The 27,591-nt window shown below is 47.8% G+C and overlaps 1 protein-coding gene across 1 annotated transcript in view; it reads right to left on the reverse strand.

The window, feature by feature from the left end:
- Positions 1–27,591, reverse strand: part of NVL (nuclear VCP like) — a 444,777-nt gene that overhangs the window by 253,132 nt on the left and 164,054 nt on the right. The window contains exon 12 of the mRNA XM_085612998.1: positions 2,032–2,176. Coding sequence (XP_085469124.1) covers positions 2,032–2,176 — 145 coding nt within the window. The remainder of the gene's footprint in view (positions 1–2,031; positions 2,177–27,591) is intronic.

The following is a 27,591-nucleotide window of genomic DNA, read 5'->3' on the forward strand; positions in this document are numbered from 1 at the left end:
AATCTTTTAAACTTTGGAAATCTGAATTTTAATCCTAGGTTCAGCAGTTGCTCAAAATTAAATTTAATTATGGGGCGCTCAATTAATCGCTCTGTGCTACAAATTGGAATTGTGTAACTGTGCAATTTAAATATGTAAAACCCTATTGTGGTATTCAATATTGAACCCAAGTACATGAAATCCTTTAATCTCCCCGTGCCCAACAAAAAATGTCCTCATGTAACGTAACTGGTGCTTTGTAAAGCGCTCTGATACCCGATTCGGGTCAAGTTCGCGCTATATAAAACTCTGTAAAATAAAATAAAAAATAAATAAACCAGTGCTTAATTTGTGAAAGAATAAGTGCCCGTGCCCAAAGCTCTGCTCAGGAGCCTGCGGCCGGCGCTATTACATGTCAGTGCCGCAAATACCAAGGCTGTGTAGTCTGGAATCCACCCCAGGCCTCTTTGATCCACCACCAGACACTCCTTGCCCCTTTACCTCACTCTTGTGGGATCCTGCTTACTTCCTTTGTGACGATTTTACAGTCTCTCTCTTTCATCTTCTTTCCCCTTTGTGCGTTTAGCCTCTCTCACTCTCGGGAAATGTCCGATAACGAAAAATAAGTGCCGGTTTTTAAAATGATTAATACTGGGCCCCACCGGCTCAAATTAAGCGCTGCTAGCAACAGAGTGAGCTCGAGCAATCAGTTTCCTTCCTTCAGTTACAGCAGTTACATAAAATGTTGATTTGGAATTAAGATTTTTTCATAAAAATTGATGGTAAACAACCAGTTGGAGATATTTGGTAACAGAGGGTTGACCTGATGGTGTGCCCCAGAAGGCACCGATAGACCAAGACCAATGATTAATGCTATTACTAAACTAAAGAGGAAGAACTTTCCTAGTCGGGGAGTAGGCGAGGCCCAAACACTGGAAATGAGACAAAAAGCAGGGACTCCCCCAGTGCTGGCGCCGAGCAGGAGGCCATTCCTGATCAGAGAGAAGGGTGCCGGGCTCAGAGGCAGCTGGAGAGTTTATGCAATGACTCACTCCTTTATTGAAGGTTTAAGCTTGATGAATGCAGAGTTTGAGGAAGTAGAAGGTAAAATAAAATGCCTTTCTTCTGAAATTAATTTGTGGTTACTTCATTGTAATAATAATACCTGAATGCTTGCTCTATACTTTATCGTCCAAGTCTTAAAGAGCCCAACTTCATGGAAATCCTGAAAGGAGGACCGGCTGACTCAACACGGCTCGAAGGAGCAGTGTTTGCAGATTGATGACAGATTTCTGTAGGAGGGGTTTACCCACTGAACTATCTGGCTTAGATTTACGAATGGTGAAATGCAACGCCTCTCCTTTTTTTAGTTTCTTCACTTGTCTTCATAATCTGGTATATCTATAAAGTGATGACTCACGACGTAACATAAGTGTACGTCGCATAGGACAGAGTTGGGGGGAGCATTGCATACATTAGTCACAGTAGGACCGTCGTCGCATTTGTCCTTCGCTTACAGATGTGTGTGTAAGGGGGCCCAAGTGTCCCTAGGCCAGGATCTGGCAGATAACGTAGATCCGAACATGTAAGAATGTAAAGAGCATGTTGTGAGGTTGAACAGCCAGCACTCACATCTCGGTATAGTTCGACCCCCTATGTCAGAAATTATATTCACGTTGGTGCAAAAGGAAAACCAATGGGCTACAGCTAACCCGAACCACAAAATGTAACATTTAGAACGTACTCTGAAAAGAAGGTTACTGTGAGATACTAGGATAAAACAGACAGCAAGCTGGTCAACCACTGCTTAAAGGGTGCAGCGCAGGTTAGTAGAAGAAATACTCAGAAAGGTCCAACCGAAGGGGATAGACATAACACTTTTCTGGAGTATCTTCTTCTCAGCTTGTTTGAAGAGATCAACCTCTTTGTACATGCATTGGGGGCTCTGCATTAGATCAATGGGTCGAAGTGCAGAACACCTGAAGCATCCTTTCATATGACTGTATGGCTTGCCTGACATTGAAAGTTCACACTATTTTTTTGTAAGTTTACCTTTCTCTGGCTCCTTCGTCAGGAATCCCCAGGCAGATCTCTCGATCAAACCGTCCTGCTCGCCTCAGGGCTGGGTCCAGCGAGTCCGGTCGGTTGGTTGCTCCGATCACCAAGACCTGGGTGGTGACAGCCGGGTTATTCAGGTCTGGAAAGAAGAGAAAAAAAAACTAGACCATCAACAGCAAACTCAAGGTTTTACAGGTAAGATTTTCACAAGGTGACCTACTACCAGCATATTAGAACTTTCATTTCAATAACATATGAGTTTCAAAAGTATGATTCTTAGTAAGCAAACGTAAAGTTTAAACGTTCTGCTTTAATGTCTGGACTGTAGCCAGTAAAACAAAAGCGATGAAGGGAAATATTTGAATATTTCTGAACCACCGCGCAGATCTGGTAACTTTAGCTCATCGGCTAGAGAGACCTGAGCCTCGTTAATGAATTACAAGAAGGTCGAACCATGAGTGGAGTCGACTGTGCTCTCTGGCAGAGGGACGCAGCCCAGCAGGTCTGAAGGATGTCCCTTCTGGACTGTGGAGAAGACTGAGCTGCACATGGCTGTTCAAGGTCAGTTACTAAAAGATGAACTGGAACGAGGCCCACAGCGAATACCAAGGCTGAGATTCAATGTCATTACTTTTTGTTTTCCTCGGTGAGACACCTTCAGTGTATGATGTGGGTCCAACCATCACATCCTACCCCACCCTACACAACATCTCAGGTACAGGTATCACTCATCCTGCACATAAGGGCCTTCTAAATAACGCTCTGCAATTGAGCCTTCTGTTGAACTAAACAGCAGATCACCTTGCCCTGAAAAGGTTTCACTTTATTTTTGGTAATTTACTAATAAATGTATTTGTAACTCTGCAACCCTCTGGATATAAAGCACTAGCAGATGTGTGTCTTATCGATGACCTTCCCAGTCCCTCCTCCTCCAGGCCTCTTATGACGTAAGCCTCTGCTCCCATTTCATTGGTGTGCTCTCTTGCTTCTGTATAGCCAATCCCCTTCTTCCCCTCCAAGATCATGTGACTTAGGGACCAGAACTGGATGCATGAAGGGGTGGGAGAATGTCAGTTTTGCACCCACAGCAAGCCCTCGTGCATCTCAAAAGATGGGAAGGGTGCAAACATGAGGGAACAGAAAAAAAACACTTAAATATCCTTTCCGGCACTTACCTTCAGCTCTGCTGCCATTGTTACCAAAAATGCATCGAATCCCCAACGCCTTAATGAAATGCAATCTATGCCATCCTTCGTCCCCATTCCCACAGTTAGAGTCTTATGCCCTAGTACCTAGCAAGAGCCACAGTGCAGCAGCGTAGGAACTTTATTACAAACCCTGTACAAAATTAATGAACACACAAGCCAGCCCACAATACACAGAGTTACACTGAGACACAGACTGGACATCTCTCACCTACTGAACACCAAATCCCCTGACGTAAATTTCCAAGTTGGAATCCAAGATCCATGTGATTTATGCAACGTTCAAGGCAAAATGCCCCCGTAACCCTATACAATTAATCAAAACACTAGGTCAATGCCAAGGCGTATGTATGGTCATAGCCTACAGACACCACACTGCAGTCAGACCTCTCTGATCTACAGCCCCGAACACCTCTGTTCTTGAGGAATGTATTGCACCATTCAGAGTGGTCTGTAAAATAAACTGGCCTGCCTCCTGGCCTTCAGACACACTTCCAGCCCGTCTAAGAGTACATATTCTACCTTCAGGGACTACAGCACACACCTTTGAGAGCTGCTAATAAACAATTCACATGGACTCTTAATTTGGGTAACTCAATCTTTGAAAGTATAGACCCAACCTGCCTTCAACACAAGTAAAACAACGCACAAGATCAAGGCATCCCAACACCCCCACCCAGAAGCTACAACCCACTACACTGCCCACATCTTTGGGACACAGTAATTTGCCATTCTTCCCTCATCCCACTGCAGAACCTAGCAAAAGGTCAAAAGGACTCACAAAACACACTGATGCTCAACCCTACAAAAATGTCTTTAAGCCGTCCCTCCTGGTAGAAACCCCATCTCATGTCAACTTTCAACACACACTCTGCTAGCAGATCACCAGAATGTAAAAAACCATCATACCAACTAGAAGAGTAATTTTTGACAGCTTAAAAAAGAGATTTCAAATGATTTACATCTCTTCTAGTACAGGGGAAATTCGGACTTGTAGCCTGCAAAGAGAATAGAGACTGTGCGATGATGATATGGCTAATATCACCACATCAGCAATCAATACTTATGCCAAATAAATATGCTATACCAAGAAAATCACTACTACTATGTTATGTGGCATTTGTGTGGCATGTAGAACTGCCACTAGTGTGGCACTCTCAGGAGTGATTACAAGCAGACCTGTGCTTTAGGTTGAAAAGCTGCGTGGTTGCAGTAAGACCTATATGAGAGAAGTTGAAGAGGATATGAGACCCTGACACATGGTCCAATTCTCTTGTGGCGAGCCAGATTCTGCTAGTATTTATTCATGTTCTTGCAATTGGAAATGTGTGATGTGATGAACAAGTTACTTACCTACAGTAACACCTTATTTGCTAGAGACTAGCTGCAGATTCCCAGGTGTCAGACTGGATCTGGATGTTTTTGAGCAGTACGCCTGTGTGCGGGTACATGGTGTTAATATTGCGAATTTCCACACCAGTGGAGCGGAGCCACAATGAGAACTGACCAATGGTGTGAAATTCTAAGGTGCTGAGAAGGGTGTCCCTTACACTACAATTGGCTTGCAGAGCAGGGAGGATGGGACAGTCAGTAAGGAATCTGCGATTAAATAGAGTCCCTACCAGATAAGGAGTTACTTAAGGAAAGTAACTTGTTCATCTGACAAAGACTTCTAGCCACAGATTCCTTACCTTAGAATAGAGCAATGCCTCTCGTGAGGTAGGTCTGCAAAGCCAACTTGGACCAGCGAGTGCCCGTCGCATAGCTGCCAAGGTTTCAGACAGTGCTTAATTTGAGCCAGTGGTTTCCAGTGCTCAGTACCGGCACTTAATTGGTTTCCGATACTCAGCACCAGTACTTAATTGTCAACACCACATTTACAACAGTCTGCCCCATGGTGGCACTGCTCAGCTAATTTAGAGAGGAGCAGATTAATGGTTGTTTATTGATACAATGTACATAAAAAACTACTAATACCTGCCTCCCCAGCCATACTTTTAGGTTTGGGGACCAGGAATAATCGGAACTGTCGCACTTGCAGGCGAGAGAGATGGTTAGCAGATGTTCTGCTTCCGCCATTGGAAGCAATGTCAGGGGCAATGGGTGGTGCAAGCTGCAGTGGCCTCCTGGTCGGGACCCTGGCACTTAATATTTGACAAAGTAAGCACTGGTTTCAGATTGCTTATGATTGACATTTTCATAATTTCAGTGTAATTATGAGTGACATTCAAATATGAGTGACACTTTCTCGCAAGCAAAATCAAGCAATGAAGATGAGGGAAACAGATAAATATCAGAAATTACACCCATTTGAGCAACAAGAAACTCTAAGATCTTAAAACTACTGTAAAACACCAGAAATGGAAGGGCACAGTGGGACCCGACTGTACCAAACAGGATGTGAGAGGCCCATAGCTGCCAAGATTTCAGGTTGGTTACATGTGTAATTGCCATGATTTCAGTGTACTTATGAGTGACATTTTACTACCTAAAGTATGTCATTTTGAGTGACCCTATGCGGCCCGTAAAGCCAAGCAACGAAGTCCATATAAAGAGCTAAATATCACAAATGACCACCTTTTGTGCAAAGAGACGAACTAGCCTGACTCTATGGTCCATGCTAACCTCATTAACACCTATTAGAAGTAGCCCGACCCAACCCGGTCCATCATAATTCCTTCAACAATATCAGAAATAGCCAGCCTGACCCAGTGTTCAAACCTCATGCACATCTAGCAGATCTACGCCTGCTCATGTACTCTGACCTGGTGTACAACCATCAGAGCCAGCCCAGCCAGTTCAAAGCCGTTGGTTGAATGCCGTTCTAGCGCCATCCACATCCACCAGAACTAGTGTGGGCAGGCGCAGTCCATTCTAGTCGCATTAACACCCATCAGAACCAGCTTGGTCCTGCCCTGTCCCCTCCAGTTGCCCCAATTCCCAATCTGAACCAGCAAGCCCTGCCCAGTGCATTGCAACACCAGTTAAAACCGTTCAGCCCAAGGTACATCAACCAGAATCACTGGGTTGTCACATGTCCATTTTGTACCGGCCTGACCAGTATTTTAATATCTAGGATGGCACACAAAAAAAGGAAAATAATCTAAAGCCGGTATTTTTCTTCTTACCATACATTAAAAAAATGAAACATAAGAGAGGACTTTAAAAATGCAATAATAATTACAATTTAAAAATAAACAAAGAAAAGCATTATAAATAAATACTGTCCTGTTTATCATGTCTGGGTCTTTGCTGAATCTTAAGACATGAATGAATTCTCAGGGAAAGGTGGTGATGCTACCCGGCTATCCCCATTTACCCTATCCACATCTCTGTCTAACTCACTTGTGCCAAGCACCACCCGTGCCATTCAAGTGACTCACTGCCAGGCTCAGCCAGAGTGTTTTCATTTGGCAAGTGGGTAGGGCTGGGGTCAAGCAGACAACTCTGCAGTTGTGAATATTGATGAGAGAGGCCATGTTCTGCTGTGGCCTGCCTTGCTTCAGCCCGTAGAGCTGTTCACTGCTGCTGCTGCTGCTGCTACTACACTCTCTGAGCTCTCAATTTGTTGTTGAACGGCCAACCTGGACTTTTAAGGACCCGGCTGGAATCCCCAGGCCATACTGCCTGCAAATGAACCTCATGTTCCATAACGCCCCATCCACCCCACAAAAACAAGATAGATCTCCCATGGGAGGACTTAAACAGAACCACGTGCCTCATCCTCCTTCTGTATGAACCGATCAAACTGTGCTTAAAAGCCCCTGCACAAGCCGACACAAACAGTGTATTCTCCCTCTATCCATCCCCCCACACTGTACAGGAACTCTGCCTCTTCTAATCTCTCTGCTGTGCTCATCGAGCTCCGTAATGTCATATACATGCGACTCCAGCAAGGAGAGAGATTTTCAGGGCTGGCTAGCCCAAGTCATGCCAAGAGTTACAGTCCAGTTTTTTCTAAGCATGACTGGTGTTCAAGTTAAAACGTCGCTGGCTCCATGCCATGTGCTGTTGTCATGGCAATCCTGAGCTGCTTCCTTGCTGGGAGGCGCATTCAAGCTCACATTCAAGCGGATAGAGCATACAGGGGTTGGATTAACAACTCACTCGACCACTATATCCCTAAGAAACTGACCTGTGCCAAGCGCACACATTCGCACGCCTGGTATAACGAGACCTTCGCGATGGAAAAAAACACTGTGAAACTCTGGAACGTACCTGGAGGCATACCTATGACCCCATAGCTAAAAAGACATACAGGCAGGCCATTAAAGGCTACGACAAACTCGTACAAAAGTCCAAAGCCGCATTCTACACTATCTTGATCACATCGAGTCCTAACCCTTCCACAACCATTTTCTCCCTTATATATGACATGACAAAACCCCCGGTAGGAACTAACAATATAATATCTACTAACCTGCAATGCGAATCTCTGGCACGCTTCTTCATGGACAAACTTGAGTGTATCTACAAAACACTCGACTCCAGAAGGGCCACCTCTAAATCGTGGCCACCTAACTGTTTACTTGATCTTCCCTACTCTCTACAAGACCTACCATCTATGTCCTTTAAAGACCTGGAAACTTTGGCTGCAAAGGTGAAATCAGGCTCTCTTGATGATCCAGTAAAATCGGACACCTTTAGAAAATTCCGGGACTGTATTTTGTTTGAGGGTTGGGAATTGATCAACAGATCGCTCCAGTCGTCAGTAATTCCCAAATCTTGGAAACATGCCAAGGTTGTTCCCTTACTGAAAAAGCCAGCACTGGACGCATCTCTGCCGGAGAATTTCCGGCCAATTTCTCTACTTCCTTACTTGGGCTAGGTAATAGAATCCCATGTTAATATCATCTTGACCAAGTATTTGGAAGCCAATGAGATTTTGGACAGGTCACAAAACGGATTCCGGCCTAAGCATAGTATGGAATCCGCCCTGTTGGCAGTTACAGAGCAGCTGAGGGCATCACTGGACGTGGGCAACACCTCAGCATTGATCTTACACGATCCGAGTGCGACCTTCGACGTGGTCTCCCATGAGATCTTGCTCCATCGACTCTGGGAGATCGGGGTCAGTGGTAGGGCCTGGGCCTGGTTTGCGTCTTTTCTATCCGATCGCTTCTTTCAGATCAACGCCCCTCCATACTTGTCCAGTACCTACCCCCTCAACTGTGGTGTCCCCCAAGCCCCACGTTGTTTAACATGTACGTCCGCCCTCTTACCCTTTTGGCTAAAGCCCGGAAGATTAACATGATATCATACACGGACGACACACACTTGATTTTCACTTTCACTAATAACCCAGCCAAAGACCAACTGAAATTCCATGAAGATGTCCTGGCCATCTCAGATTGGATGGCAGATAACTATCTTCAACTTAATTCCTCAAAAACTGAGGTGCTTCTGGTAGGCCGGGATTCCCATGAATGTGACTACCAGTGGTGGCCTGCGGCACTGGGCCCTCCTCCCCAACCGAAAAGAGCATTTAAGAATCTCGGGGTCCTGATGGACAATTCCCTCTCTTTCGAGCTCCATGCCAAAAAAGTAGCAGGTACTTTCTTTGGCCACCTACGTGGTCTGACCCACATCCTGGGGTTTACTGACGCTTCCACCAGACAAGTGATTATTCCATCGGTGGTTCTGTCACGTGTCGACTACTGCAACAGGCTGCTACTGGGCGTAAATAAAACGGTCACAAAGAGACTCCAATGGGCACAGAATGCGGCCGCCCGCATTCTTTTTGCCCTCCCTAAGCACTGTCACACCTCCCATCTCCTGCACTGTCTACAATGGCTGCCCATCGAACAGAGAATTCAGTTTAAAACTCTCTGTACCACCCATAAGATCTTACACGGCCAGGGCCCCCAGATACTGCAGGGGCTCTGTACATTTTATGTTCCAACGCGAGCACTGTGCTCCGCAGACTTGCATCTGGCCTGCACCTCTAGGGTGCGCAGGAGCAGAGCAGGAGGGCGCTCCTTTATGTCTCTGGCCCCTGCCAATTGGAACTCTATTCCACTCATGGCGCGCAGCCCACAAGATCACTGGGCATTTCGAAAACAGATTAAAACCTGGCTGTTTTCATCCATCTAGTTAATGTGTATATGCATGCCACGCTCCTGTTCCGTGGCTCTTAGAAACTGACTATACCTGACTGTCTCTTTATCTGGCATGCATCACTTTCTCTGGTCATCCGTCCGCGAGCGCTGGGACACCCCGATGTTGGGGCAGCCATGCGCTATACCAGCACTCCTAACATAACATAACATAACATTCGTCCCGAAAGTGGAGAAATTATAATACCCCATGCGAATTACCCCTGGAGCCAGTTACACCACGAGGACAAAGGCTGCCATGTTCAGAGACACCCAGCCTTAATCTCCCACACAACTGCTCACAATTTACACCAGTCGGGTGAATTGGTTACAACGGTGAGAGCGCCCTGGACAGCGGAGGAGGCGCTATGAATGAGTGACTTTTCATTTCAGTGTGGGTGATGTGGTCCACCACACTGAAATGCGTTAGTCTAATGCTTGATGCGTGATTCTTGGCAGGGCTACCTTCACGACGGACCTGACTTTCTAGACAGTAGTGTTTGGTATACATGTGCAAAGATGCCCATGTTGCTGCCTGACAGATGTCCAAGACAAGGGACTCTGCAGGCTAATACGATTGTTGCAGCTTTAGCTCTGTAGGAATGAGGACACAAACTCACAGGGTTTGCGTCTTAGCGAGTGCGTGTCAGATCTTAATGCAGAGCACTATCTTGACATGGTCTGCTTCTACAAAGCCTTCCCTGTCTTGGCTCCTACATATTCCATGAAGAGTTGATCGTCCACCCGGAGCTCTTTTGTACAATTGAGGTTGAGCAGCAACGCTCTTTTTGGGTCCAGGTGGTGGAGTCTCTCCTCTTCTTTGGACGGGTGAGGTGGAGCAAAGAAGGTAGTAGGGTGATGCTCTGACCTACATGGAGGAGAGTCACAACCTTCGGAAGGAAGCAAGTGTCTGGAGGGTTAGCTTGTCTGGGTAGAAGGTGGTGTAGGGAGGGTGTGTCTAGAGTGCCTGAAATTTGCTAACCCTTCTGACAGATTTTATGGCCACTAGAAAGGCAGCCTAAGAGGGCAACTGTGCAGAGGCACAAAGGGTGCACATATCAAGAAGATGAGAACATTCTTTTGATGCCACTGGTGCATGATGAACGGCCTGGAAGATACATGTGCTGCAAACCTTTTAAAAACCTAGCCACAACAGGGGACTATAATAAACAAGCATTGGCATAGCCAATAGGTCTCGCCTTTGGGACCTTATAAGTATTTAGTTATGCAGCAGGTCCCAAAGGCGAAACCTATTGGTTATGTTATGTTTTTTTTGCTGTTCAACGTCAGCAACAAGCACTGACAAAACCAAACAATAGGAAAGTTGAGAAATATTGGCTTTGCCAGCCTCCAGGCTTTCTTCCATTTCTTAGCTTTTCAGTTTAATGGGTTCCCTCTTTATCTTAATACCACAGGGCATTTAAATAACACACATTTTACAATAAAACTAAACTGTTCAGTTCAGTGAGGGTGAATAATGGAGAAAGTCGGATAAATATTCTAAAAATATTTTTTTATTTTGCTATTTTATTTTCCCCAACACTTGATTTAAGTGCACGTAGATGCGTGCAAGCGCATGTGTATGAGAGTTTACGAGTGTGTGCTGTATAAATGTGTGTGTGCCAATGAGCGTGAAAGAATGTTTCAGTCATTGTTTGTGTAAATGTGTATGCGATGTGTATTAGTCCGTCTGTGATTGTGTATGTGAGAATGTCAGTATGTGCATATTTGTGTTTGTATTTGTGTGTGTTATTTCTCTGTGTTAGTGAGTGTCGGTGTGTCACTGGGTCAGTGTATGTGATTGTGTCAGTGTGTGTGTGCATGCACGTACATTTTTGTGCATTTAACCAGTGCTCATGAGGTGCCAAACATGTTCTAATCTCAATAACCCCCCAGTACGAAACTGCAATCAGGCTACAATGATAGAAAGGCTCATATAATAGTACTGGTAACCCCTGTAAATTACTGTTGGTGCTTTTGGTGATACTGCTCAGTTCATCCTGGGCAGCACTGTGGCTGGAACCCCAACTGCAGCAGTGCCCGATTTACTTAGCAGCTGTTTGCCATGTGACCCATGTTTGCCATGTGACCCTCTCCATGCAAATTAGGACATGATCCTTTCCTTGCAGTTAATGAACCAGGTGGGGTGGAGCCTGCAGATAATGCAAGATGAAGGCCCTCACTGCTCACCATCCCCTCCGCTAGCTTCTAGGGGATGGAATTAGGAGCTGTGCTTCAGCTCAGTCAAGCGTTGGGGGATAGCTGGTATAATGAGGTCCCCCTGCATGCTCCAAAATAAACACAAAATTAATTGCTTGTTTCTCCAATTCCCTTTGTCCCCGAAAAATAAATCAATAGAAATGGGAACGTAGGGTACAGCAGCTCAGATAGTGCCTAGCTGGTGTGATGGCTGCAGCTTGGCTGGGATTAGGAGAACATGAAAGATGAAAAGAAGGGAAGCAGCATTTGAAGAAAATAGGAAGTAAACTTATTGCAGACATCAGAGAGCGGGTGGAAGCTTTCATGCCAGTCTCTCAAATGAGTGCCTCCCTCGGAAGTAGCTCTGTGCTCCTGGTAGTAAACAGGGCGAGAGAAAGGCAGCCATTGTAATTAATGCCCCCCTGTCTTAGCACTGTCACACACAATGCTGCCACTGTTAGCGGCATATCTCGCATTGTTGGCCCGTTTGATGATTACGTTTGGTAAGTCTTGAAAGCAGTGTCCATCTGCATTAATGAAAGGCTTCAGGGAATGTCTCGCGTATCTGCGCTTTTCTCGCCCCTCTTCTATGTAAATTCGCCCCGGGCACCATCTGATAAAATTTCAGTACAAAGGAGAGGCTATAAACTCTGCCTCCAGCATGCGCCCGCCTTTTTTATTCACTCTGCCTTGATGTAATTCCAGTTTCATGGACTCGAATCTTGCTGTGCATCAAGTGACATGTGGGCTCTGTAATGAGATGCCGAGCGAGGGGTGGGGTGCCGAGGAGGCGGGCGCCACGGCGTGCGCTCCCTGCGACTCCTCTGGAGCACGCGCGAGCAGGTGGGGCGTGCGAGGCATGCCTTGGTGGAGAGTTAAAACAGGGCACAATTGGACCTGGCCTCAAACTCTCAATGTACCACTGAAGCAGGACACGTAAACGTGATTCAAATGAACAGAAACTCGACGGTTGGAACGGCGTACAAACAGACGGATGCGATAGCAAGAGAGAACAAGTCATGTACGTGCAAGCAGACTGTTTTGAGAACAAGCATGGGCCGCGCGGCGGTGCAAGTGACGCGGATGTGAAAGTGATTGCGATCACCAGATGGCGCCGGGAGCAGCAGCAGCCAGCGGGACGCGCTCTGTGGTGGGGGAGGAGCATTGAAGAGCGCCCTTTGGAGAGATAAAAAAACAAAAAGGAGGCACGTCTGGCGAGTGGTGTGCGATGTGCGGGCACCATGACGAGAGAGGAAAGCCAGATGGTGCCTCTGCTCGTCATTGTGCGCGTAACCGCACGCTCTTTGCCACCCAAAAAGCTGCGGTCGGGCTTTTTAAAGCCTACTCACTAAATGTCTCGCCAGAGCAGCGCATGCGCTGGCTCAGGCAAGACCTAAAAAGGTTGGTCCAGCAAACACAAAAACTCCAAAATGGCTGACTGATAGCTTTTAACCGTGCCCAGAGCAGAGCACTGCTTGGCCAACAATAGAGCAAACAGAAGAACTTTAGGGAGGTGCAGAAAGCAGGTTGAACTTGTGGGAATCACATCATGACACAAACTTATCCCAACGCAGGCATTTACCAGCAGGGACACCTGGCTGCCAGAATAACATCACAGTCTTCGGGAGGAAGGTTAAAAGCTTTCAACAGTCGGCACTCAGCCTCTATGCATGAAGGGGAAGGGTGCGTAGGTTCGGGTGCAGAACCCTCCTCTGTTGCTGCAATAGAATATCCTTTCGAACAGGCAGCCTGATCGGAGGACCAATAGTCATGCTCAACATCTCTGGATAGCAGGCTCTCTGTGCCCAATCTGGAGCCAAAAGAATAACTTGAGCCATGCGAATAATAATAAAGTTTAAAAAAAAGAATAACTTGAGCCCGGTCTTTCCTGATATTCTTAAGAACTCTAGGCAGGAGTGGCACGGGTGGAAAGGAATACAGGAGGTCTGAGCTCTACTCAAGGAGAAAAGCATCTCTGAGAGAGCGTTGACGTGGAAACTCAAGCGTACAAAAATGGGGACATAGGACGTTCTCAGCAGAGGCAAACAGACCTAACCAAGGCTCTCCACACTGCTTAAAGTGACCTTGTACCACCTCCAGATGGAGAGGCCTTTTGTGATACGCTAGGCATCGTCGGTTGAGTTCGTCCACCCTGGGGTTCAGAGAGTCCGCCATGTGTTGAACCACCAGGAAAATACCATGCATTCCAGCCATGTCCAGAGACGCAAAACCTCTTGACAAAGGGTCCACGACCCCACCCTGCCTTGTTTGTTAAGTACCACATGGCAGTGCTGTTGTCCATGAACACCTGCATCAGCCTTCCTTTGATCGAACATCGAACGGCGAACGGCTTTTAATGCCAAACGAATTGCCATGAACCCCAACATGCTGATGTGGAGACCAGACTCCGTCAGACCAAAGTCCCCCTGATCTTGTAACGCCCTGAACGTCTCAGGATCGTTTAACAGACACGATAATGAGAACGCAACCACTTGTGAAGGTTTAGTTATTTTAATGAAGGCAAAAATAATACAAGGAATAAACAAAGGTTATAGTCACTGGAATCCTCCAGGCTAAGTACGTTACCAGCCCACAGCACGGATGGTCCTAACCGTCCTCTGCATATACGCCGATCCCGGCGTATGCCAACAGAGGGCAGAAATGAAATGGCCGACAATGCCAATCGGTAGGCTGTGAGGGGCACGAAGAGTGTTGGGGAGAATCGAGGAGTCAGGGAAACACCCAGCCGGGGTCTCTACCTGAAGGGAGCAGCCGCTCAACCTCTTCCTCAGACTGCACCGGGACGCGGAGTCACCTCCTGGTGATGCGTCACCGATACCCCAATCACAAGCAAAGAAGACTGAACCGAGAGCAGCCGCTCGATCGATCCTGTGGACTTCCGAGTCTGTAACGCGGCAAACACCTCCTGGTGTGCGTTACAGCTGGCAGTCCCTGTATCTCTGGTCGGGCTGGGAGTTACGACTCCAACCAGCAAAGCGCCACTGCGCTTTGACTCAGCCGAGTCAAAAAGCGAAGCTCAATGGTTATCCGGTAGAGCTTCCGGGTCCTTCACAGGTGACGATGGGGCAAGACACGGCCCAGGGAGTAACGACTCGACCTACCTCCGTTCTTGCCTTACTGGAGCACCACTCCGGAACACTGCTCTTCACTAAGCAGGTACGTCGGTTGTAAACACAATATCCGACAGCGTTGTACCTCCCGGTTCCTCCCTTTATAGGGCGTTGTTTTCCTTGAGTTATGTAACAGCTCTCCTGTTTACATAAGGGCGTGTTTTCCTTGAGTTATGTAACAGCTCTCCTGTTTTACATAACCTCTCAACCGCTAAGCATCCTGGGAGATGTAGTCCGTTTTCGCTGGTTACCGTTTTCATCCCCTCGCATGACAGGAATTCTTGACAGTACATCCTCCCTCTCAGCGGCTCCCCACGGGTCCAGCGCTGGCAGGAAAACGCCGATGGAACAAGGAGACCAAGCGCGGAGCATGAACCCCTTCAGCCGGTTCCCATGACTGCTCCTCCGGGCCATAGCCTTTCCACGCAACCAGGTACCACAGCTTCCCCCTGCGCCATTGGGACGCCCGTATGCCCGACACTTCATACTCCACCTCCGACTCCACGCATACCGGCCTAGGTGTCCCAGACGGCTTGGAGGGTGCTGGTTTGAGCAATGATACATGAAAGACAGGGTGTATCCGCAATGACTGGGGCAAGCACACCTTCACGTTCACGGGACCCATACACTTGGTAATTCGATAGGGGCCCATGTACTTGGGATGGAACACACTGTTCTTTCGAAACCTCATGTTTCTTGTGGATATCCAGACGTAGTCTCCAGTGCGGTACAGTGGCCCGGGCCTTCTCTTCCTGTCTGCCGCAGCCTTGTATCTTCTCTTGGCCTCTATTAGGACAGCCCTTGAGCGCATCAACGTGTCTTTTATGTGTGCCACCCTGTCCGCTGTGGCGGGAATCCTGTCCTCTCTGAACGGATGTAGAAATGGCAAGAACCTGGGATGTTGGCCATAGTTGCTATAGAACGGAGATGACTGTGTGGAGCTGTGAGTGGCGTTGTTATAGGCGATCTCTGCAACCCATAGCAAGTCGACCCATTCTTCCCTGCCCTGGTCCACAAAACATCGCAGATACTGTTTGAGCGTTTGGTTCAGGCGCTCGGTTTGGCCGTCCGTTTGAGGGTGGTAGCTGGTGGACAGGGCGGTCTTAACATGCAGCGCAGTGCACCAAGTCTTCCAGAATTGCGCAGTAAACTGCGACCCCCGGTCCGACACGATCACCCCAGGTAATCCATGCAGTCGTACCACATGCTTTAGGAGTAGTGACGCCAATTCCCCGGCCGTAGGGACTCTCTTGCAGGGGATGAAGTGCCCCATTTTCGTCAAGTAATCCACCACCACCAGTATTGCCGTCATCCCCTGGTCTACCGGTAGGCCCACCACGAAGTCCAGTGATATGCTATCCCATGGTCTATCCGGGGTCGGAAGTGGATGTAAGAGCCCTTGGGTTCGGCCATGGTCGGCCTTCATGGTAGCACACGTAGGACACTCCTGTCCCCACCTCCTGACATCCACTCTCATGGTTGGCCACCAGAAATGCTGTCCCATGCTAGCCACCGTTTTTTCAAAGCCCAAATGACCTGCGCATGGAGAGTCATGGCACCAGATGAATGCTTGTTTCCTTAGCCTAGGCGTGGGTATCAATAGGCACCTGCCCTTCAGGGGTATCCCGTCCTTCAGCTGCCATTCTCTGTGACTGAGGAGCCACCTCCGCCATGCGAATGACCTGATCCCTCTCTTTATTCCCCTCAGGAAAGTATCCGGTTGGATAACCCCCAATACCATCCTCGGGGAAATGATGGAATGCTCGGTCGCAGGCAATGGTTCCTTAACTGCAGATTGACGGGACAGGGCGTCCGCCTTCCGGTTTTCCGTCCCCGGCCGATATGTGATGCGGAAGTTGAACCCCGCAAAGAAGATCATCCACCGCAGCTGTCTGGGAGAAAGGTGTCTTGTGGCCGTCATGAACTGTAGGTTCCGATGGTCCGTGTACACCGATACCACATGTCTTGCCCCCATCAACCAATGCCTCCATTCGGTGAAGGCGTCCTTGATTGCGAGAAGCTCCTTCTCCGCAATATGGTAGTTGCGTTCGGCGTCGTTGAGTTTGCGGGACATGTACGCAACGGGATGAAGCACCCCTGTGTCGTGGTTGCGTTGGGACAAGATAGCCCCCAGCGCCCCATCCGATGCGTCCGCTTCCACCACGTAGGGGAGATCCGGATCGGGGTGAGCCAACACCGGTGCCTTACCAAAGGCGCTTTTCAGGGCCTCAAAGGCTTTGTTCGCTTCAGGGGACCAGACAAACTCCTTGGACTTCCTCAGTAGCTGTGTGATTGGGGCCACCAATCCTGAAAATCCATCTATAAACCGCCTGTAAAAGTTGGCGAAGCCAATGAAACTTTGGACGTCCTTCACGCTTTGGGGCACCGGCCATTCTTTCACCGCCTTGATCTTTCGTTCTGCCATCTCCTGTCCCTCTGGACTCAGCATCACTCCGAGGAATTCCACGGATGTGACGTGGAAGTCACACTTGCTGAGTTTACAAAACAGCATGTTTTCCCTCAGCTTTTGGAGCACAGCTTTGACGTGGTGTACGTGCTCCTCCACACTGGACGAATAGATGAGGATGTCGTCGATATATACGACCACGTAGATATCCAACTCCTCTCTGAATACCTCATTCAAAAAGTACTGAAAGGCTGCCGGGGCGTTGCACAGACCGAACGGCATGACGAGGTACTCAAAAAGGCCGAACCTGGTCTTAAAGGCGGTCTTCCACTCGTCTCCGTCCCTCATGCGCACCAGATGGTATGCCCCTTTCAAATCCAACTTGGTGTAGATACGAGCTTTCTTGACCTGTTCCAGGAGTACACTGATGAGAGGCAAGGGGTACCGATTCTTTACGGTTATCGCATTCAATGCCCTAAAGTCCACACAGGCTCTCAGCTCCCCATTAGCCTTCGGGATGAAGAAGAGTGGCGAGGCGGCCGGAGACTTGGACGGGCGGATGAATCCTAGCTTGAGGAGTTTATCCAGGTACCCCCGGAGATGCACGTTTTCAGGCTCCGTCAGGGCATACAGCCTGCCGCTGGGAACGCTGGCCCCTGGCACCAGGTCGATCTGGCAGTCAAACTGTCTATGTGGTGGTAGCACTTCCGCCTTCACCTCATCAAATACATCCTCAAAACTGTGATAAGCCTGGGGGAGAGCCACATCTTTTTCTGCCGCTGTAGCCACCGTCTGACTCCCGCTCTCATCTGCGTCAAGGGATTCCGTTCCTATTCCACAATGCAGGATGCAATACGGTGACGTCAGTTCGATGCGATGTGTTGGCCAATCCACAGAGGGGTTGTGTTTCTGTAGCCACGGCAATCCCAATATGACGCCATATTGGGGCGCTCGGATGATGTTAAAATCGATTTGTTCCAAATGGTTCCTCCCACATCTCATCGGAAGGACCCCCGTGTGCTGCCCGATGGGCCCCGTCACCAATCGCCTTCCGTCTACAGCATAGACGTCTTCGGGTACAGCTTTGGGAAGAAGCACTAGCCCTAGCCTGCATGCCTCGTTGTGGTCCATAAACATGCCAGTGGCCCCTGAATCCACCATGGCCACAACGGGTATCCACTGGTCATGCACTCCCACGTGCACCGTGAGAAACAGGTGTCGTTGTCCCTTAGTGACCGAGTTGGAAAGTGAAGGGATGGATGAGTGACTCCGAGATGCCCCTTCTTTGGTCTGGGAGTCCTCTAGTTTTCCGCCGGTATGTCCACCACGGCTGTTACCGACCGGTTGGCCCGATAACGTGACATCTTCGGTTTGGCAGGGCATTCACGTACGTAGTGGCCTTTTTTGCCACAATAGAGGCACAATCCTTGTTTACGGCGTGACTCTTTCTCCGTGGCTGTGAGGCTCGCTCGTATTGCGCCGATGTCCATGGGTTCTCCCTTGGATGCGGTGGAAGTTTCAGGACTTCCCACTGTCACATAGGATGGAAGGGATTTTCCTTTTCTCCAATGATCCCCCTTTCTTTCACTTAGCCTATGCTCCAGCCGTAATACCAGGTTGATAAGGCCCTCACATGTCTTGGGTTGTGGGTCAATATGAGCCACGGCGTCCTTGAGCTCATCGCACAGCCCGTGATGGAAGAGCGCCGTCTGTTTAGCAACAGGCCACTTGGTTTCCGCAACCAGCCTTCGGAACGCGTTGAGATACTGCACCAGGTCGTTGGATCCCTGTCTCAACTCAAGCATTTCACGGTCCGCCGTGTACGAGTCAGCCCTTCTGTCGAAGACCTTCAGGAATTCCTCGCGAAAAGCACCCCAATCACATAAGATGGGGTCGTCCCTGCTCACCAGAGGTACGGCCCATTGTGCCGCGTTTCCAGCCAAATAGGATATAAGGAAAGCCACACGAGCCTGACTCGTGGGGAACGCCCTTGGTTTGCACGATAGATGTAGCGCCACTTGTGTGAGGAATACCTGCACTGTGTTAGGATCCCCACTGTACCTCTCTGGTGTTGCCAAGGGGACGGCTACCGGCATTTCCACTACTACCGCAGGGGTCTGGTTCGTGAGGGAGGTGCTGGGCGTGAGCGGGTCCAATTGGATAGCATCCAGTCTGGCTTTTACATCGGCTGTTTCTTGCCTGGAGGCAGCCAATTCAATTTGCACGGTCGCTAAAGCAGCCAGCACATCATCAAGTGTTGCCATGTCTGTTATCGACCGGGAGACAGTTAGTGTTATTAAGGTCGGATATTTTGTAACGCCCTGAACGTCTCAGGATCGTTTAACAGACACGATAATGAGAACGCAACCACTTGTGAAGGTTTAGTTATTTTAATGAAGGCAAAAATAATACAAGGAATAAACAAAGGTTATAGTCACTGGAATCCTCCAGGCTAAGTACGTTACCAGCCCACAGCACGGATGGTCCTAACCGTCCTCTGCATATACGCCGATCCCGGCGTATGCCAACAGAGGGCAGAAATGAAATGGCCGACAATGCCAATCGGTAGGCTGTGAGGGGCACGAAGAGTGTTGGGGAGAATCGAGGAGTCAGGGAAACACCCAGCCGGGGTCTCTACCTGAAGGGAGCAGCCGCTCAACCTCTTCCTCAGACTGCACCGGGACGCGGAGTCACCTCCTGGTGATGCGTCACCGATACCCCAATCACAAGCAAAGAAGACTGAACCGAGAGCAGCCGCTCGATCGATCCTGTGGACTTCCGAGTCTGTAACGCGGCAAACACCTCCTGGTGTGCGTTACAGCTGGCAGTCCCTGTATCTCTGGTCGGGCTGGGAGTTACGACTCCAACCAGCAAAGCGCCACTGCGCTTTGACTCAGCCGAGTCAAAAAGCGAAGCTCAATGGTTATCCGGTAGAGCTTCCGGGTCCTTCACAGGTGACGATGGGGCAAGACACGGCCCAGGGAGTAACGACTCGACCTACCTCCGTTCTTGCCTTACTGGAGCACCACTCCGGAACACTGCTCTTCACTAAGCAGGTACGTCGGTTGTAAACACAATATCCGACAGCGTTGTACCTCCCGGTTCCTCCCTTTATAGGGCGTTGTTTTCCTTGAGTTATGTAACAGCTCTCCTGTTTACATAAGGGCGTGTTTTCCTTGAGTTATGTAACAGCTCTCCTGTTTACATAAGGGCGTGTTTTCCTTGAGTTATGTAACAGCTCTCCTGTTTTACATAACCTCTCAACCGCTAAGCATCCTGGGAGATGTAGTCCGTTTTCGCTGGTTACCGTTTTCATCCCCTCGCATGACAGGAATTCTTGACAGATCTCAAACTCTCCAAGATGGCCGTCCCAGCCCAGGAGTGATGCATCTCTCTCTACAGTCAGCTCTGGTTGGGGAAGGAATAGGGGTCTGTCACTGACCCTATCGCGCTTTGCCAGCCAGGACTGCAGATCTTTTGCAGTTCCGTCTAAGATCTGGACCATGTCGGAGGGATTCCCCTGATGCTGCGCCCACTGGGACTAAAGGTACCACTGCAAAGCCTGCATATGCCAACAGGCATGAGTCGCAAGCAGGGTGCAGGAGGCCATGAGACCCAACAACCTCAGGGTCAGTCTCACCGAAATCCAGGTTAGCGCATAAATCGGTGGAATAGCCTGAATAGCCTGGACTCACCACTCGGGAGGATAGGCCCGAAACTGCACTGTATCCAGAACATCTCAGATGAAAAGGAGCATCTGCGAGGGACTCGGGTGTCTCTTCGGAACATTGATAGTGAACCCCAGCGAGTGCAGAAGGTTCGCCGTAATCTGGAGGCGGGAGACGACTGCCTGGGGCGAGCCCACCTTCAACAGCCAATCATTGAGGTAGGGAAAGACTAGAACCCTTAACCTCTGCAGATGAGCTGCAACCACCGCCATCACTTTTGTGAACACTGGAAGGGCACTGGTAACGCCGTATGGGAGCACAGCAATTTGAAAGTGCTTTTGGTCCACAATGAACCACAGGTAAAGTCTGTGGGCAAGCAGGATGAGGAAATAAGCACCCGAGAAGTCCAACGCTACCATCCCGTTTCCCGGGTCCAGGGCAGACAGGACTTGTGAGAGCATAGCATTTTGAATTTCTCCTGTTTCAGGAACAGATTGAGAAGGTGCAGATTTAGGATTGTACAACGTTTTCCATCCTTCTTGGGCGAGATGGCAACAATGAGCTACTTCTGATGCTGGCCCCCTCTCTATGGCTTCCTTGGCCAAGAGAGCCAGCACTTCCTGACAGAGCAAGGAGAGATGGCCCTCTATCAGTCTGTCAAAAGTGGGTGGCATGGGTGGGGGTAGTAACAGAGGGGAGGGAGTAGCGCCTTTGGACGATTTGCAAAACCAAATGGTACTGACCTCCAGTGGTGCAGGTAATGGCATATTCTGCCTTACACTGGATGCCCATGATGGTCGGAGGGCACACTAAAGGGGTTTGGAGGCTGCATCTGCCCGGGGCAATAGACTGGTCCAGCTTCTTGCAACCTGTTCCACATGATTATGGGACTAGCGTCCTCAAAAACACTGGGAAGCATGCAAGCCATGGTGCTGGGAGTGTATGGATGTGGTTGGAAACTCCTTCCGTGGCCAAAAGTCAGACTAGGGTTGATGAGGGGCCATAGACCAGCCCAAAAACGTGGTCATAGCTCTGATGTCCCTAAATTGCTCCAGGGCTGAGTCCGCCTTCTCTCCAAAAAGAGGAGAACCATCAAAGGGCATGTCCATAAGCGAGGCTTGGACATCCCCTGAACAAACAGTTGTTTTCAGCCACGCATGGTGCCGCAGGGCCACCGATGATGAAATCGTTCTACCCAGCGAGTTGGTCGTGCCCAGTTGATATCGTATGGTGAACATTACTGCATCTCCCCCGTCAGCAATAGCTTTGGAGAGTATGACTCGGGCCACCTCGAAAACCATAGGCAGCACCTGGGCAACTAAGTCTGAGATCGTATGGAAATATCGGTACAAAAGGTAGGCAGTATTTACCAACCGCAGTTCAAGGCTGGCGAAAGAGAACATTCTCTTGCCAAAGGTATCCAGCGTCTTCTATTCCCTCTCTGGTGGAGTGGTAGTGAACTCACGAGGGTTTATCCTAGAAGTGGAGACTAGGACCACCAAGCTCTCCAGGATGGGCTGCTGAGTAAGGAAACTGGGTTCCCCAGGAATGGGGCGATGGAGGGGGGCAATTGTCCAGTGCGCAGCAGCCCATGTGTAGGGCTTGGACCAGGCCAGAGTAGGACATCAGTATGGCCTTCGTTATATGGGAGTAAGGGTTCAGAGGGGGCAACTCCCACCTGAAGCACTTAAGTCAAGACGTTCGCCATGACTGCCACTTTGGGTAGATGAAGGTCCAAGACCTCAGCCGCAGTACACACCACCATAGCAAAAGAGGCCCCCTCCTCCGTAGCCAAAGCAGGAGGAGAGACCAAGCCAGTGCCAGGTGAGGTGTCTAAACTACTGGTCTGCTCCACTTCCTCATTCCAGCTGTCCTCATTCTCATCTAAGGGATGCTGCTATCCATAAGAGTCATCAGACCCCTCCCATTCGTCTCCCTCTCCAGACCACTTGTCAAAAGTAAAAGGCACTGACTCCGATCCAGACAGCATGGTCTCAGTCAGCACTGCAACCAGTGGTGGGCGAAGCTGATCAAACTACATGTCGGAGTCAGGAATGACGATGGGAATGGTACTGCCATGGGGCATTGGCGGTGCTTGTGGGTGAGAGGGTGGGGGAGCAGGGCACTGGAGCAGGCGCCCAGTAAAGTGTCACACCAGCGGCTCCCCTCTGGATCCAATAAGGGATCCATTGGGTCCATAAATAAAGTGCATGGCCTCATAAAATTCTTTAAGCTGGGCGGGGGACACTATGGCTCCGGGAAAGTCAGTGAGTTGTGGAGCGGACGCAGACTCAGGCTCTGACAAAGCGTGAGGCCGTGAGGCCTGGAGCGCTGACGCTCCCACGCCTCGACGGAAGACTTTGAAGGGCGCTGCAAAGTCGAAGATCTCTTCGACTTCCTTTAATTTAATGTTTGGGGGACATACCCAGCTTCATCAACTACTTCGAGTGTGACAACGATCGGCGGGTGCAGCTCCGAAAATGATACAGGGACCTTCGATGCGACCGGGATCTTGAGCATTTGCGGGTTATCGGGCGGTGAGGAGCTTGAGGGATCGCTCCCTCAGCACATTCGGGTGCATGGCATAGCAGTCCCCGCAGGTCTTACAGTCATGGTTCCTTTCCAAACACCATAAGCACACCATGTCTGTCACAGACATCTGTTTGAGACAGGCACCACATGGTTTTAAACCACCTGGTTTCTTAGGTGACAACCTCACACCAGGAGAGAAAATCTTTCAAAAAGAGTTCACAAAAAAATAGGTCGAAAAATGACTAGGTGACTCTGACCAGATCAGCACTATCTGGCGTGGAAAGGAAAGAACTGACATCTGCGTGCTTGGGTGGCACCTTTATAAGTACCACAAGTCATTTCAGGCACAAACGACGCAGAGCCGAATGGTGCTACCTACTCGCGCTCAGAGGTATTGCTCAAAAACATCTTGATACAGTGTGACGTCTGGGAAATATTCTTCAGTAAGGAATCTGTGGCTAGAAGTCTACCAGATAGAGTGCACATCATGCAGCTTTATTAAAAAACACCTGCATTTGTGAGTCCTCACCTTGAGAGCGCATTGTGCTAGCCATTTCCATCAGGGATTTAGAAGTTCAGTAGGCTGATTTCCATTTTCTTGTGGACATATTGAAGATCTAGTATGGGTCTGAAAATACCATGTTTTTATGGCCTTCCAGAATGCTAGGTGGTTTTGTACTTCCTTAATTGGATGAATACTAGGCAATTAGCAGTGTTTGATGGAGGTGAGTGTTTTACCAGAGTTTGTAGGTCAAGCCAGGATCTCTTGTGGTATTGGCAGTTTCCACATGTGAGGAGTTTTGAGTGTTGAGATTAGGAGAGTTAGCAGTCATCTAGTTTTCATAGTGACCTAGCATGGTACTAATCTGGTGTCCCTGAGGTTCTTGAACTTGAGGAATTTCTGTGTGCCACCTCAGTAATTGAAACCAGATAGAGAGAAGGCCTGAAGATGTCCAGGTAGAGGACTGAGGTACATGTTGAAGATAATTAACAAGGGGGGAAAACTTGAGTCTTACGGGACACCAGTATCGAGGGGCTAGAGAATATAGTGCATGATGGTACAAAGTGATGTGGTTACCATTAGAAAGAAGGAAGAAATCAAATCTAAAGGTTTTTCCTGGATGTTCACATTCTGTAGTTAGGTGAGTATTGTTAGGTGTTGGATGGTGTTGAATGAACAGAGAGGACAGGAAGTTCAAAATGGCTGCTCTTTTGAATCAGACTGTGCTCTTAGCTCACTCACAGCACAGACTAATTTATGTTTGTGATCCTCAGAGGGGGAGGAGCCGGCCCCTGCATAAGAAAGAATGCAGTTTCTTCCAATCTTGCCCAGCATTTGAGACTAGGGGCACATTTTATTTGTTCAGCCAAGAAGCATCCCAAACTAGTTTCTTTAGAAGGTTGATGAATGAGTATTAGAGTTCATTTGGATGGTTCAATTAGTAAGTGAGGCATAAGTTAGCATTTGTGCTGCTTCGCAATAGGTTTAAAAGTACGCACAAGAACACCCAAGTTGCCTGTGGTTACTGGGCAGGCACAATTCTGCTGAAGTATTACCATGTCCCTGTAACATCCTGTCTTTTAGCAATCTCCAGAAAGTATGCCTGGGTATCATCTACAACCAATGAGAAGAGCTTCTAAAACTAGCTGAGTCAGGACCCTTGTACCACGCTATTGAGAAAATACATTCCGAAAATAAAAATAATTGAAAGTGAAAGGCTCTTAGAAGTCAACATTGACCCACACTCCAAAAATCCCCACCTGCCCTCTTCCAGCCCAGGTACAGTTTTTGGCCCTATCCAACTAAATTCACAAATATCTGAAGATATTCAAGTCAAGTCAAGTCAAAAAAGCTTTTATTCGGTTAGTATAAATACAACCACATAAGCTGAACACACATAATAATACATGTTAAAAATTTATGACATATATTTGACTTAATTACAACTAATGATAAATCACTGAGCCGGGACCCTTATCTTGCACGGACTGAAAAAGAACCATACATAAATACACATCGATAAAAAATCCGACAAATGTCATTTTAAAAATTGTTACATGTTGCACAGTGGACTAGGAATCGAACAAATTATAAACTCCACTTACAGATGAACTGATATGTGCATAGTACAAAATTTAGGTATAGCAAATTGTTATTCATAAAACAAAAATTCACTAATCTAAGAAACATTCGGTACCAAGAATAAAGTGACATGTGCCTAGGTGTGAAATCCATGACATAATTAAAGGCACCCCTATGCCATAATAATAAAACCAATGCACAAGTTCAAGTGTATCAGAATAACCTTGCACTAGTTTATTACAAATATATGTAAATTAGCATGGGTGAACATGAATCTATCTATGGCATCACAAAATAGTCATAATAATAACTTTTACACGTATACATGATAGCCATTGAAGAACCCGTTACACAATTCATAAAATTATGGATTTCCTGGCAGCTCTACACTTCAAAATAAAAGATGCAACATAGAAGCAGACGTCAGGGCTTTGGAGGGAACATAACAAGTTCATTGCGTCAGCTGTAGAACGAATATTGTATTTTAAAAAGATAGGTTTCAAATAAAACTTCCTTAAAAAGACATAAAATTTACAAAATAGCAGGAAATGGCAGCAACTTTGTTTAGAAACGTTGTCACATGGGCAGTTTGAATTAGAACCTGCCCCTATAACAGGGAAGGATACAAGATGGTGTACAATGCCTAGTCTCAAACGTACTAAAACAAAACGGTGCGATTTAATAGTCACATCCACCAAATACGACTGTAGCCCACTCTTAAGGCTAAGCTGCCTATAAAAGACAGAGGTTTTTTGAGACCGAAATAGCTGACTTCTTTCTTCCGTCTTATACAATATGAACGTGTCTTTAATTTCCTTCTTCGAAAGGGGTATTATATACTCTGAACGAATGTTAATTCCAAACAGAGTATTAAACCAAGAAGTAATGTAATTTAGCCACGGAATACGGTGACATAAATCTAGCTTAAGGCAGTCTTTAATTACAGACTGTGTGAATGCAGTTTCCTTCTTGTGCCATATTGCACGCCATAATAGTAGAGGGCGTACTGCAGCCAGGTCAGAAATATAATTGAGGCCAGTTTCCTGGTGAATCAAATCTGTGGAAGCTGCAGCCGGGACACATAACAGGCGTTTGAGGAAGCTGTTTTCATTTATCTGGAGTTGGGCAGTGGAGGAGTAACCCCATAATCCAGCTCCATATAGAGCTGAAGAAACGCATCTCGCATTATATATGGTAACCATGTCCTTTATTCTATGGTCCCCTATTTTCGTTGCAAAACGAAAAATACCATTAGAATTCCTATTTACTTTATGTCCAATATTTACTTGCTCATTAGTCCATTTGCCGTTGCCATCAAAATTAATACCTAAATAACAGAATGTTTTAACAGCTTGGATCTTTGAGCCTTCTAGGAAAAAGGAGCATGGTGACTTTGATTTTTTTCCACAAGTCATTGTAAAAGTCTTGGATTTATTAATCAACAATTTCCTGCCATTTATAAAATGAGTAAAAGCGTCAATAAGACGTTGTAGGCCCAAAGGGGTGCGGGAAATTAGGACAGCGTCGTCCGCGTATAACAATACTGAGACGACCATGTTATCAATTTTAGGAGCATCAGCTGGAATATTGTTTAAAGTTGATGCAATTTGATTAATAAAGAGAGAGAATAAAAAAGGTGCCATAACACATCCTTGCCTTATACCTCTGCGCACGGTAAAGAAGGGAGTTCGCTCGCCAGTGGGCCCATAGCGTACACTGCAAGAGAGTTTTTCATAAAGTCTTGCTAAAAAGAATACTATCTCCTCCGGTGCACCAAGGTCGAGCAAAACTGGCCAAAGGAGCGAGTGGTCCACCAAATCAAATGCACTGCTCAAATCAGCGAAACACAAAAACAAGTTACCTCCTTTCACTGTGGTATATTTGTTAATAAGCAAATCCAGATTAAGACATTGCTCAATAGTCCCAATGCCTTTCCTAAACCCATATTGTACTGGGGTTAGAATGTCTGAATCTGCAGCCCAGTCCTCCAATCTTTTTAATAGTACCCTACTTAGTACTTTGATTGAGGAATCTAACAATGAAATAGGGCGGTAATTACATGCTTCGGATCGAGAACCCTTCTTGTATAGAGGGACAATCAATGATTCTGCCCAAGATTTTGGAAAATCCCCCTCAGATGCAGCATTAAAAATTCTTGTCAGGATTGGTGCCCAGAGATCCATTTCGGCTTTATATAAGTCGATCGGGACACCATCCGGACCTGGTGCCTTGCC

Source organism: Triturus cristatus, chromosome 6, assembly GCF_964204655.1.
Source record: "Triturus cristatus chromosome 6, aTriCri1.1, whole genome shotgun sequence".
Lineage (NCBI taxonomy): Eukaryota > Metazoa > Chordata > Amphibia > Caudata > Salamandridae > Triturus > Triturus cristatus.